This window comes from Pongo abelii, chromosome 15 (assembly GCF_028885655.2).
Source record: "Pongo abelii isolate AG06213 chromosome 15, NHGRI_mPonAbe1-v2.0_pri, whole genome shotgun sequence".
In the NCBI taxonomy this organism is placed as follows: domain Eukaryota; kingdom Metazoa; phylum Chordata; class Mammalia; order Primates; family Hominidae; genus Pongo; species Pongo abelii.
Genome location: NC_072000.2, coordinates 74,918,881 through 74,933,279, shown reverse-complemented (window position 1 = coordinate 74,933,279; position 14,399 = coordinate 74,918,881). Strand labels below are relative to the sequence as shown.

Below are 14,399 nucleotides of genomic sequence, written 5' to 3'. Positions count from 1 at the left end.
TTGCCACTGAACCCATTATTCATTCATTCCAGGCTCAATGCTCAACGTTTTCTGAGTACCTACAATGTGCCAGGCATGGTGCTCGACATTCTGGCTGCAAAGATGAATATACCACAGTGCCTGCCTTGAGGAACACCCAGGGTGTGCGGGAGATGAATGTAAACTAGAAACTCTAATTTGTTGTAGCAAAAGCTAGGCTGAGGTAGGCTTGCGTTGCTTTAAGAATTCAGACTAAAGGACCAAGGAAGGCTTTCTAGCAGTGATCCTGAATCAAGGCCTATAGGAGTTAGCAAGGCAGAGAGGACTGAAGGGCTAAGGAATAGCCAATGAGGCAGAGGGAAGGAATAGCGTGGAAAGGCCCAGAGACCCAGCACAATGGTTCAGGGCAGCACAGGAAGCTGCGCAGCAGTGGAATGTAGGATACTTTGGGAAGAGGACCAGGAAGTAAGGCTGGAAAGATCAGTGGAGACAAAATATGAAAGACCGTGTGTGTTGTTAAGGAGTTTGGACTTTATCCTAAAAGTGATGAGGCGCCACTAAAGATTTTTTTTTTCCTGAGACAGAGTCTCACTGTGTTGCCCAGGCTGGAGTGGAGTGGCGTGATCTCGGCTCACTGCAACCTCTGACTCCCAGGTTCAAGTGATTCTCCTGCCTCAGCCTCCTGGGTAGCTGGGATTACAGGTGCCTGCCACCGCATCCAGCTAATTTTTTTTTGCATTTTTAGAAGAGATGGGGTTTCACCATCTTGGCCAGGCTGGTCTTGAACTCCTGACCTCATGATCCACCCACCTTGGCCTCCCAAAGTGCTGAAGTTGTGAAGTGACATGGTCAAACTGTGTTTTGGAAGGGTCACTCTGATAGAAATAAGAGAATGAACTGTAGGCAGGAGAAGCTGGCAACAGAGGAACGAATTAATTGCAGAATTAAGAATTTATGTATGTCAAAAAGCACCATAAACAAAATTTGAAAGCAAAGCACTTGGAAAGCATATTTGCAGCATTTCTTGACAAAAATAATATTCTTAATAAAATTACAAATTGATAATAAACATACCAATATCAAATAAATAGAAAATTCACAAAGAAAGAAGTACAAATGGTCAATAAGCATATGAAAATGTTATTCGCGAAGAATCAAAGAAAGTTAAAATAACATTGACATACTATTATCCCAGCTATCAAATTGGTAAAGATTTGATAAGTGATGATACCTAGTGTTAGGGTGCAGGAAATAGGGTACTCTCTAGGCTCCAAATAGGAGAGTGTTTTGGTACAAACTCTCTGGAGGGTGGTTGGCAACATGTATCAAAATTCTTAAAAATAGCCAAGCAAGTCTCTTCTTGGAGTTTATCCTAAGGAAATCATTATAGACATGTGCAAAATTTAGCTACAAGAATGTCAGTTGCAACACTATTTACAATAAAGATTGGGAACAAATTAAATAATCACTATTTGGGGATTGATGATAAAAAAGGGTCCATCCATATAATGAAGATGCTGTTGAGAAAGTTTGATATGCAGAAAATGTTCGTGATATTATTACGTGAAGGAACAGAAGGAGCAAAAAACAAAAAGTGTCCAATATGCTGCCATTTGTGTGTGATAAAAGAATATATACATATGTTTGACAATGTGTAAGCATCTCCACTAGGATGCAAAATAAATTAGAGGGAAACTAGATGCTGGCAGACGGGGTAGGGAGATTTGCTTCCGACTACAGAGCAGTTTGTACTTTTTAAATTTTGTATCTGTGTAGTATTACATATTCTAAAATATAAATACACATTTGAAAAGTTATTAAACAGTATATTCAGTGTATCCAGTTTTTGTTTTAAAAAACCCACAACTGTGCGTGTGCGTGTGTACATTTACACCAAAAAGAACTAAAAGGTATATTCAAAAGAATACACATTTGTCTTGGGTGATAAGCTTATGGATTGGATCTTGTCCTTTTTTTCCTAAAACTTCTACAATACACACATGATGCTTTCACAATAATTAAAAAGCGTTAGTTTTTCCCCCAAAGAGTCCATCGCAAAAGTCCAGGCAGGGGATGACAGTGCAGGTCAGATGCCTGATTAGTACTCCAGCTATACAGGTCAGCAGTGACATCCACAACGTATGGAATTAAATCACAGTTCTTGTTTTGGGGAGGGATGAGGAGAAGGAAGCTGAAGATTTGGTAGGGAGAATGAACCTGGTTTTGTGCTCTAAAGCCTTTGTTGGACAAATGCACAGAAAATTCAGCCCTATCACCCCAAACATCAACCAATACCCCAGGTAGCTTTTTTTCTTTGGGATTATTTAACTTCAGGTCACAGTGAATGAAGTTCCAATAAGCCTGTATATATCTAAGTCACCAAACAAGCAGATGACCTGGACGCTTGTTCTATGAGGTTCTGAGAGGCTGTCCTCATTTCGTTCTGGTTTTTGATCTTTCTACATGGGATGGCTACAATCATATCCTCAATTGTCCAGCCGTGCCCCAGCACACTCATGTAAACAAGACCTCTCTCCTGGCTCTGCATGGGGAATAATTACTCGGAGTCCTTCCTGACGCATAAAGACCAAGGGAAGACCCTGGCAGTTTGAACTCACTCTCCGGGTGACCTCTGCCCTTCTCTTCATCTTTCAGATCCTAACAAACTATCTGCCAAATCACAAATGTTCTAAATTGGAGGCTTGGGAATGGGGGTGGGGGGTGGGGGTCGGGGGGTTTGAACACATACCCATGTGGGGCCATAGGGTAGTTTTGGGTTAGGGTCATGTAAAGCCAGCTAGGAGGAAGAGGAAAGACAGCATAATATAGTAGGGATTGGGGAGAATGTGGCAGCTGAAACAGCTTCTTCCTTTTCCTCTTCTCCAGAGAGTGAGCTCTAGGTAACGGCAGGCCCCTCATTATTTCTAGCACCTTCCTGTAGCCCCCGTTGAAAGCCTTTGGGGAACTATGTGAATATAACTTACGCTGCTCTCTTCTGGGCCCCTCAGCTGTGATTGGATCCTGCCATGGTGGGGCATCTGCTTATATAATTAACCCATATTTAACTTTGTGCTTCCTTTCGGTCTTAATTGTGACCCTTTCCCAATGCTGGGGATGGGTGATGAATGCTAGGTGAGTTGTTGGGATACATGCTGGCTCCATCAGTAAGTAGAATGAGCAATACACAGACATAACTATTGGACCTCAGCTGCCTTTTTCTGACCTGTCACTGCTCTGACTACTAGGGATTCTGGCCTCTGGTCTTTTTGGGCCCTTGAGTAAATACCTAAGGAGGCCATGTACTATCACTGACATCATGAACACTTTTCAGGTTAATACATATTGTCCTGTTCTCAAATGGTTATAATTGCCCAATATTATACTTATAGAGAGGCAACTAAGTATAGCATAGATACTAACCAGAGCTCTGGAGTCAGGCAGGCTTGGTTCAAATCCTAACTATGCCACTAAAGGCCATGCAACCTTGGGATAATTAATTTTTCTGGTTTTCAATATTCTTACCCATCAAACGGGAACAGTATCCCAGAGTAACTGCATGAAAGAAATGAGATTATACATGTAAAGATCTGAAGATAATGCATTTAATAAATCCTAACTATTCACATTATTGCATCTGTATATATTTTAATTTTGTACAACATTGTCTTTTTCACTAGTCACATGAAAAATACATGAAAGTGCTCTGATAATTTTAAAGCATCATATAAATTAAAGGTGTCATTGGTAATAATCTCATATGCATTTCTTAACCCTTCTATTTCCTTGAAGACTGAGACTACATCCCATGTCCCACAGCATATTGCACAATGATGGGCAAACAATACGCCCTCAGTAAGTGTTTCTTGTTTGACTGAAGCAACATGGCATAGCATAACGAGCACAGACATCAGGAGACTAGGCTAGGATGAAATTAGTTTAAGGCAGGAGAGCCAGTCTGCAGTCATAATTTATTCATTCAACAAGTATTTGTTGAACACATTCTATGTGCTAGATGTTGAGTTCAGATAATTTCATCAAAAGAAGATTGTACAAGTTCTGACAAAGCCAAGCCCCTGGGCAGTCTCCACAATCCCAGCCCACTCTTAAAAGCACAAAGGCTGCAGCCACCATTGTCTGCCACTGGACAAATGGCCAATTGCTTTGGGGGAAGCCCCATCCTGCCTGGCTGTAAGTAGCTCTGATTGAGGGTTGGAGGAAGGAGTAAAAGTGAGGGAGTGGGCTGCTTCCAACAGAACTGACAGAAACTACTACCTGTTAATTTATTTTTATTTACACTGAATCAGTCCAGTTCAATCCCCTAGCCTATACGATGCTCTTTCCCCTGGCTGTCATCTTTCCCTCCCTGTCACCTACACAGTCACCCTGTCCCAAACCTTGGCCCACTTCATCCTGCCCTTCTGCGGTCACAGCTGCCTGCTGGGTGGGAGTCCGGGGGAATGGTATGTGTGGTCACCAGAGGGCACTGAGTGGGCTTCAGTGGCATGTGAATCCTGGCAGAGTCTCGGATCCCCGACGGGGAGAGGAGAAAGCACAAGCCAAGACAACGAGTAGGGGAAGGAGGCAGGGGCTAAGGTGACGGGTGGGAACTCCAGTGTACACATTGACAGTCTCTGTGTCGGCTTCACCAGCGCTTCTGCTGTTTGTCTTGTCCCTGGATTTCTAACAGTTGCCTCGAGATGCTCTGGTTCTGGTCTGTCAGGAAGGTGTGGAAGGATCCAGCCCATGGGCTGTGTGCCTGCTGCCTGTGGGATGGTACACCTGCCAGGCTCCGCCTCTGTCAGAAGCACTGGCCAAAGTCAAAGCCACAACAGCATCCCAGCCCGTGAGACTCCTCTCCAGCTGTCCCAGCAGAAGTCGGGCCCCTCTCAGTTGCTGACCTGCTAGAGGAGAGGATGTCTCCACTGTCTGGGCGACCTACTGGATTCCAAATTTGCATCTCTCCTTCTTTTCACACTGGGAGGAGACAAAGAGTTGGGGTGCAACAGGAGGAAAAACGAGGAGCCAGAAGAAGTGGGGAGAAAGGGACAGAACCCAGGACGGGGCTCCCCGCCAGGGGATGCCTGGAAGTCCCCGGTCAGGCGTGGGCGCAGCTCTGGAGCTGCTTCCTGGTTACATGGCTTCTTTCTCTCTCTGGGAGCATCGGCTGAGCTTCATCTCTGTCAGCTGGATATACCGAATCACGTTGGTGTCTGTGAGGAGAGAAATAAACCTTAGGGAACACCAGGTGAGGGCAACTATCACATTTACACGGAATTAGCAAAGGCTGTGTCTGCAGACATCCAACAGGCCAGGCTCACTCAACCAAGGTCCCTTCTGCCTATCCATGGTGGCTGAGAGGGCAACTAGATGTCGGCCCTCTCCTTCACTGCCTCCCGTTAGCAAATGTGGACAGGTTGGCATGACCCAGGGGACATGAGAGAGAATGGGTGGGAGAGGAGAGAGAATTTCCCTCCCTCTTTCTATGCAGCAGCATATCCCAGTGGTTTCCCAGCTGGCGCAGTTTAGTGAGACCCCAGTTGGAGTTTAACATCAGGCAAGTTGCCAACTTCTCTGAGCCTCCTGTACCATCTGCAAGAAACAACCTCTATTTTTGTTTGTTTGTTTTTTGAGATGGAGCCTTGCCCTGTCGTCCAGGCTGGAGTGTAGTGGTGCAATCTTGGTTTGCTGCAAACTCCACCTCTCAAGTTCAAGCAATTCTCCTGCCTCAGCCTCCTGAGTAGCTGGGATTACAGACGCATCCCACTGCGCCCAGCTAATTCTTGTATTTTTAGTAGAGACGGGGTTTCATCATATTGGCCAGGCTCGTTTCGAACTCCTGACTTCAGGTGATCTGCCCGCCTTGGCCTCCCAAAATGCTGGGATCACAGGCGTGAGCGAGCCACCGCGCCCAGCCAACAAGCTCCATTTTTGAATGCCAACCTTGTGCCAGGTTTCTAACCTTCATGATCTCATTTAATCCTCACTACAATCCCGCAAGGTATGTATCCTTCTCCTCACTGTGACAAAATGGAATAGGGACCTAGAGAGATTGAGTCAGATGCCAAGGAGACACATAGTAAATGGTGTGTCTGGCTGCAAAGCCTGTCTCTCCTGAGGACCGTAATACCTGCCTCATGAAATTGCTCTGAAGCCCAAAATAGGTAAGTCTAAAAGTGCTTAAAACAATGATCAATAAATATTAGTCTAATGTAATTTTTTTTAAGCTTGAAGATTTTAAAATGACTTTGCTTCATTGTCTTATTTTTGTCATTATAAGCAGGGTCAGATGACCACCTCACCAAAACTGGGGCATTTCTTCCCAGTTCCTGTTATTAGTGAGGAGGGCATGACATGGAAAAACTGCTAAGTTCCACACACACCCAAACATAAGAGTGACAGGGCTGCCTGGAATAGTTACTTCTGGAAGTAGAATTGAATACTATATCATGCTAAAAAATGCCAGGCGTATCCTCCAGAACAGTGCTGGCAGATAGCAGTGCTCCAGAAAATTCTGTTGAATGAGTCCAATGCTTAGTCTTCAAGCTGCTTACAGTTGGTGGAACACAATTTATGTACGGAAAATAAATCAACAAGAAGGTGTTAAAAAGATAAAAAAAGTATACATTTGGACATTTGTAACTTGATTCTAAAGTTCTTTAAAGACTTTTGAAAGGAAGGTTGCGTTTAAAAAAAAAAAAAAAAAAAAAAAAAAGCTGAGTGTGGTGGCTCATGCCTGTAATCCCAGCACTTTAGGAGGCCAAGGCAGAAGGATTGCTTGAGCCCAGGAGTTCAAGACCAGCCCTGGCAACATAGCAAGACTTCGTCTATACAAAAAATAAAAAACATTAGCCAGGCATGGTGGTGCATGCCTGTAGTCCCAGCTATTGGGGACGCTGAGGTGGGAGGATCATTTGAGCCCAAGAGGCGGAGGTCGTAGTGAGCTGATATCGCACCACTGCATTCCAGCCTGGGCGACAGAGCAAGACTCTGTCTGAAAAAAAGAAAAATTAACCATATAAACAACAACAATAGCAACATCAAGTCAAAGTTGTTTAAATGTTACTTCCTCAGAGAGGCTCTTTCTGACCACTTGGTCTAAAATAGCTCCCCCCCTTTACTTTTTTATTTTTTTTGAGACAGAGTCTCGCTCTGTCGCCCAGGCTGGAGTGCAGTGGTGCAATCTCGGCTCACTGCAACCCCCGCCTCCTGGGTTCAAGTGATTCTTCTGCCTCAGCCTCCTGAGTAGCTGGGACTACAAGCGCATGCCACCACGCCCAGATAATTTTTTGTATTTTTAGTAGAGACAGGGTTTCACCGTGTTAGCCAGGACGGTCTTGATCTCTTGACCTCCTGATCCACCCACCTCGGCCTCCCAAAGTGCTGGGATTACAGGCATGAGCCACCGCGCCCAGCCTTACTCTTTTTTTTTTTTTTTTTAGACAAGGTCTTGCTCTGTCGCCCGGGCTGGAGTGCAGTGGTGCCATCTTGGCTCACTGTAGCCCCCGCCTTCCAGGCTTAGGTGATCCTTCTGCCTCAGCCTCCCAAGTAATTGGGATTACAGATGCCCGCCACCACACCCAGCTAATTTTTGTATTTTTAGTAGAGATGGGGTTTCACCATGTTGGTCAGACTGGTCTTGAACTTCTGAGCTCAAGCGATCCACCTGCCTTGGGTTCCCAAAGTGCTGGAATTACAGGTATGAGCCACCACGCCCAGCGCCCCCATTTACTCTTGATCTCTTTATTCTGCTTTATTTTCTTCACAGCGTTTATTACTACTAAATATTTCATTTGTTTACTATCTGTTTGCTTGTTTACTGGTGGACTTCTAGCCATCCCTTGGTAGAGAGGTCCTCCCTGGGTTCTGTCCCCTCTCCACACTTTTTTTCCCACTTACAATAGACAGTGAGCCATTATAATATAAGCTCTTTGAAGGCAACAACTTTCTTTAGTTCACTACTATATACCTAGCAACATTGTACCCCCTCAATAAATATCTGTGGAATGAATGAATGAATGACTGGTGGATATGATCTAAGTGAATGGTATAGATAACACATGTCCTAAGGAATAGGATCTGACTGGAGAAGTCAGAGCATGCTTCCTGAAAGGTGCTGGGCTTAGCATCAAATTTGCCTGTTTGTATTCTGTGTCATCAACCAGACGTGAGCTCCTCGTGGGTAGGGATAGTGTCTTTTCATCGATTCCCTTGGTGCTCAGCACAAATCTTGGCACATAGTATGAATTCAATATATATATATTTGTTGGATAAGTGAAGAGAGCTGGATTCTGAGTTGAAAAAGATGAGGAATTCTATACTCTATTTGAAGAGAAGAGGTGCCCGTGCTCCCTGGAACTCAAACCCTAGGCAAATGCATGGGCTGTGTGTTCCTCTTACTTAGGTCTTTTCATATATAGCTGATCCCTAACTTTGCCATCTCTGTCCCTGCCTGGCCCTCCTAGCCAAGAAAACTGCTGAAATGAGAAGATCCCAGGAGCCACCAGAGCAGGGAGGAAGTAAGAAAACAGCTATTTCCGCCTTACCTGTTGGTTGTTGGGTCCTTGCTTCTTTCAGGTAGTAGAGTGCTTTGTCATAGTCCCCAAGGTGGTAGAAGGCCACACCAGACCGGTAAAGGGCCTTGAAGTTCTCCCCTTCCTTTTTCAAGACTTTGAGGCAATATTCCTTGACTCGTTCATAGTTTACCAGCTCAGCCTGGAGCAGGCAGGCTATGGAGGAAGGGAGAGAAAATGCCATCAGCACAACAGTGGCCAGCTCTGCATGTCTCCCTTGAGTTCCTTCTCTCCAGAGGTTTAGCAGGGTTGGGGTTTTCCACTGGGGTTTAGGTCTTGAGATTTGTCTTCCAATAATCCTGGGCTCCATGACCAGTTTCATCACTAACACGCCATGTTAACAAGCCTTGAGCAAGTCACTTAACCTTGTGTTATGGGTTGAATTATGCCCACCCTTCCACCACCAAAAGATATGTTGAAGTCCTAACCTGCAGTACCCAAGAATGTGACCTTATTTGGAGACAGGGTCTTTACAGAGGTGATCAAGTTGAGGTCATTAGAGTAGGGCCTAATCCAGTGTGACTGGTATCCTTATAAAAAGGGGAAATATGAACACAAAGACAGACACACACAGAGGAAAGATGACATGATAAAACAAGGGGAGAAGATAGCCACCCATAAGCCAAGGAATGCCTGAGGCTACCAGAACCTTGCAGAGAGGCATGGAACAGATTCTTCCTCACATCCTTCAGAATAACAACCCACCAGCACCTTGATCTTGACTCCTAGCCCCTGAAACTGTGAGACCATACATTTCTGTTATCTCAAGTCACCCAGTTTGTGGGACTTTGTTATAGGCAGCCTTAGGAATAAGCTACCAGAGGCAATCATCATCATCTTCATCATCATCTTTGTCATGATCATCACCATCATGGCCAATATTTGTTGAGTGCTTACCTTGTACAGATGCTGGTCTCATTGTTTTACATGTATTACTGATATAATCCTCAGAATACTCCGATGTGGGTATTATTGTTTCAATTTTATAGGTGAGGAAGCTGAGGCCCAGAGAGCTCAAGAAATTTCCCAAGGCCATACAATGTGAAAGAGGCAAAGATGGGATTTAAACCGAAGCTGTCTGGCTCCAGAATCCAAGTCCTTCCTAATCTAGTTGTTGGAGGGATTATATAAAATAATGGCCATAAAGCACTTAATGTGGGCTTGGCACAGAGCAAGCATGAAAAAAATGTTAGTTAACATTCTTAGAATTCTTTTTAGTCTTGTACCAGTAGCATCTGCCTCTGAATTCCCTCAAGTTCCCTTTCATATATATTTGTCTCTGCAGTTCCTGAGAGAGGGGGCTTTCTGGTAGGCTAGTGACCAGCTCATACAAGCCACATGTCTGGACATGACAGACCTAGGTGTCCCAGGCAAGAGGAAGCTATGGCAGGCAGGTCTCATGGTGGAGAGCTTCCCCATCCCACGAACAGCCATCTTTGAGTAAACCATGTCCTTTTGAGCTTTCTCTTACCAGCCCTGAGCCACAGGGAGCCACATGGCTGGGACTAGAGTGACGACACGCCTGGAGGATGACTAAATGGCCTTGAAGAATGATTGAAATTTCGTGCCCTAGGCACCTCCCTCTAATCCCAACCCTGCTGAGCCACCTCGCCTCCATTTAACCACTCAAATATCTAGTAGGCATTGACCAACGGCAAAGTATGTTGTATACTTTGGAGGGAGTATAAAAAAAGAGACAGGAAAAAGGCACCTGTCTACTTCTTCAAAGCAAATAAAAACAGAGACTTAGGGGGAAAAACTAGTGCTTCTGTTCACAGCCCGGCTGGGTGGCTGGGGGAGAATGCTGATGCTCTGTTCCTTCTTTGTGCCCAGACTTTTCCACACTGACAGAAGACACCTCAGGATAGAGACAAGTCATTGATTTCAATCTTCAGGGGTCTAACGTCAGTCATTCTGACCCCTTAAATAACTTCCCAGGTATCAGAATTGCTGAGATTTTTTAAGAGACCAGACTTTTCTTTGAGCATTTAGGACCAAAAAACTCCATTCTTTCACAGAATGAGGAGAAATACACAGACTGTCAAGATGAAGGTATGAGAACCAGGAAGTGAAAGAGAATCAGCCCAGATCTAGAAACTGACCTGTCAGGTTTCACTGGCTGCAGGGCAGAAAGCCAAGTCAACAGAAGCAACAGGCTGCTAACCCCCGAGGGCAGCTCTTGTTCACCCAGGACTACAATCTTCTGGTGCACCAGGGGGTCCTTCTGATAAGCTGATGCTACAAGCCCCCCTCCCCTCTCCTCCCTCTCCCTCCATGGTGGGGTCTTAGGCCCTTCTGTCCTCTTCCTCACCCGCATGTTGTCGGAGCCTGTGCTGGTGCTTATACAGCTGTACAGACAGAGAGAGGGGTTTCTGTAAAAAGGTTCCTGGATGCGAACCTCACTGACTGCTACCTGTGTGCGACTTGGCTCCAGCACCTGCTCCCAGAGCTAAAAGCTGTCCTGTCCACAGCTTCCACGCTCCTTGCCTGAAGTCCTCTCTGACCGGGCCTAGCAGCCCTCTTCCCGTTCAGCCCTCCCTCTTCGAACAGACACTTCTGTTTGCTGACCCTGGCAGTCTAGGAAAAGGACCTTTTTTAAAACAAACAAACAAACAAACAAACAAACAAAAACAAAAACAGAACAGTTTTTGAATGCATAAAATGGTGGTGACAGGGGGAGGGGGAGCAAAGAGGCCTGGAAATGGGGAAGCCTCCCCCTTCCCACAAAGGGTTAAAGGAACCACAGCAATCAATTTCTGGCACTTATTTGGTAAAAATATTTCTGGTTCCCCTGCAGATCCGGTGGGAACTGGTATACCTGGCTGTGGACCAGGGTTCAGACCTGGCGGGAGGCAGGGGAGGCAGGGCTAGGCTGGTTATAGGGTGTGGAGCCTCAGCTGACACCACAGGCAGGGCCCAGAAAGATGGAGAAATGGCTGGGCCAAGAGGTAGAATCTGGATAAGAAGTTGGGGTGCTAGGCCAGGACTCTTTTTTTTTTTTTTTTTTTGAAATGGAGTCACGCTCTATTGCCTAGGCTGGAGTGCAGTGGTGCGATCTCGGCTCACTGCAACCTCTGCCTCCTGGGTTCAAGCAATTCTCCTGTCTTGGCCTCCCAAGTAGCTGGGACTACTACAGGTGCCCGCCATCATGCACAGCTAATTTTTGTAGTTTTAGTAGAGACGGGGTTTCACCATATTGGTCAGGCTGGTCTTGAACTCCTGACCTCTGGTGATCTGCCCGCCTCAGCCTCCCAAAGTGCTGGGATTACAGGATTAAGCCACTGCACCCGGCCCAGGCCAGGACTCTTAGGGGAATCCAGGGGTGGAGGGGGTGAGAGCCAGGCTGGAGGCTGGCCCCAGCGCTACCTGCAGGTGATTTTTAGGCACCTCTCTGCTTTGGGTGGGTGGCTACTGGTACATCTAATAAGCCCATGGGATAGGTAAGATGGGATGACAGCAGGCACATGTGAGGGCTGAGGAAGTTAAGAAGAGGTGGACTGGCTGCCTCCTGATTGCTCCTTCCCCATCCCTGTAGCCATTAGCCAGGACCCAGGGTTGCAGTGGACCTCAGGATAAGTGGCATCGCCCCACAGTGTGTCTTCCTCATGGTTATTAATCCCTTCTCTGGTGTCAGAGGTGCTAAATACTTCACATACACTGTGTCTTTTAATCCTCATATCAACTCCATGAAACAGGTTCTATTTTTATCCTTCTTTCACAGATGATGAAACTGAGTTCCAGAGAAATGAAGTAACTTGCTGAAGGTCACCCGGCTGGAAGGTGGTAGAATTAGGATATCAGCCCACTTCCGTCAGGCTTCCAAGACTGTGCACTTGACCTCTGGGGTGTCTGTGGGGCTGTATTTGAAGCCATCGGAAACCCACACAGCCCCTGGGGAGAAAGAGAGGTCATCTGTGGAAAATCCCTTCTGCTGTGTTCCAAAGCTAACAAGCAAAAATTGATGCCTAACTGCTGGGCACTGGGCGGGGCAGTGGGATCAGGTGATGAGCTGACACCCACCCCCCCACCCACCTGGGGCTAACAGATGGGCAGGGAGGGCAGAGGTCATGTTATCTCAAATATTCACATGTGGGCTAACTGCTATGAAGGACAAAGGTAGAGAAGGAGCATACCCAGGCAGGAGGGGCCTTACCTTGATCTAAAGTTATGATGGGAGGCCTTCTTGGAAGAAGTAGCATTTTAGCTGGGATCTAAAGATTGGGTATTTCTCAGCCTCAGCACTATTGACATTTTGGACTAGATGATTTTTTGTTACATGAGGATGTCTTGAGCCTTGCAGGATGCTTAGCAGCTCCCCTAGCCTCTTCTCACTACATGCCACTTGTGACAACCAAAAAATGTCTCTGGAAATTGCCAAGTATTCCCTGGGTGGTGGGGTGGTGGTAAAATCACCCATGTTTGGGAATCACTGATCTGGGCGAAATTGTGACTTTTCAAGGCAGAGCTGAGAAACAGAGAGAGTGAGAGGGGAATGGCCTATTTGAGAAAGTTTGGGAAGCCATGCATGCCAGGTTGGAGCAGAGAACCAGAGGGAAGGGTGAAAAAGGTGAAGCTGAAAAAGAAAGAAACCATGACACAGAGACCCTTCTGGTCCACGTAGAGGATCTGGGACTTCATTGTGAGGCAAGAGTGGATTTGGATGATGAAATGATGGTGACTCAGGTGACCAGAGTGGAGGCGGATAAGCAGGAAAAATGGATCAATGTAAGTGGCATCCAGGAGGCAGAGGTGACCAGCAGCAGGGAATTTCTGCAATATTTTCCCTCTGCTGTCCACACTTGTGAGGTAGAGCCATTCATCCGGGAGATCTTTATTGTCATTTTGGATTTCCTGATTGTTGAGAAGTGTTTCTTCATGTTGTGGTGACCTGGTCTCTGTTTGAATTAAGGATTATCATGTCACAGTCTCTATACTCTGCCATTTGGCATGCATTGATATTTTAAAGAGCACTGAACTAGGAATCATAAGAGCTGGATTCTAGTCCCATCTTTGCCACTAGCCAACATTATGAAAATTACTTTCCCTTTCTGGGCATCCGCAAAATGAGGGACCTAAATTTCACTAAATGATCTCTACTGTCCTTTCAGATCTAATAGCCTGTAAATACAAATGTTTGCCACTTAATAGAAGGACAAAATTGTTTCACTGGCTCCTCTTCAAAAGGATTTCCTTTCTCCCTATTAATCAAGGTCAGGTATCTTTTGTTGGGGAGGACAATCAGAACTGGTAAAGCAGTGATCAAGAGGGCTTCTGTAAGACAACAATTAGATTCCTGCTGTGTGGATTTTTTTTTTTTTTTTGGCATAGAGATTGGATTATGTTCTGATGTGGTGCCCAAGTCATGGCACTGGGGTGAGACCTTCCCTGAAGGGAGTAAACATCTCCACCATTAGTCATCGTGAGCAGAGGAGGCTGTTGAGTTGGAAAGGTAGGTTTTGGACTGACTGGCAAGGGAGCCTGGCCTGGACTCTGGATATACTTGGATTCAAAGATGTAGTCACTTGGCAGCAGAAGAGGTACAGGGTGGGAGATGCATGGCAAAGGGCCTGAGCTTTCAGACAACCATATCTAGAGGCTCCATTGAAAGAAGTATTATTAACTTTCTGGCCTTTGGGTCTTCTGAAAAGGCTGAATAAATGCAGTGGCCTGGAATCAGCCAAATTGTGGAGAATGAAGACAAGCCTCTATCAAGGCGTGGGAAGAAGTGCTAGAGGAGAAACAGCCTTCCTTGAGCCAAACAGGGTGATAGCAGAGGGGGCCAGTGAACTTACAAGAGAAAGGCAAATCTGGGGGACAAGAATTGAAGCTGCAAATCTCCAACCACCCCTC

The 14,399-nt window shown here is 45.9% G+C and overlaps 1 protein-coding gene across 1 annotated transcript in view; it reads right to left on the bottom strand.

Moving 5' to 3' along the window:
• Positions 1-1,063: 1,063 nt before the first annotated feature.
• Positions 1,064-14,399, bottom strand: part of TTC9 (tetratricopeptide repeat domain 9) — a 33,559-nt gene continuing 20,223 nt past the window's right edge. The window contains exons 2-3 of the mRNA XM_024231696.3: positions 8,523-8,705; positions 1,064-5,189 (exon numbers count right to left, since the gene is read on the bottom strand). Of these exons, the coding sequence (XP_024087464.3) occupies positions 5,110-5,189; positions 8,523-8,705 (263 nt within the window). The 3' untranslated portion in view covers positions 1,064-5,109. The remainder of the gene's footprint in view (positions 5,190-8,522; positions 8,706-14,399) is intronic.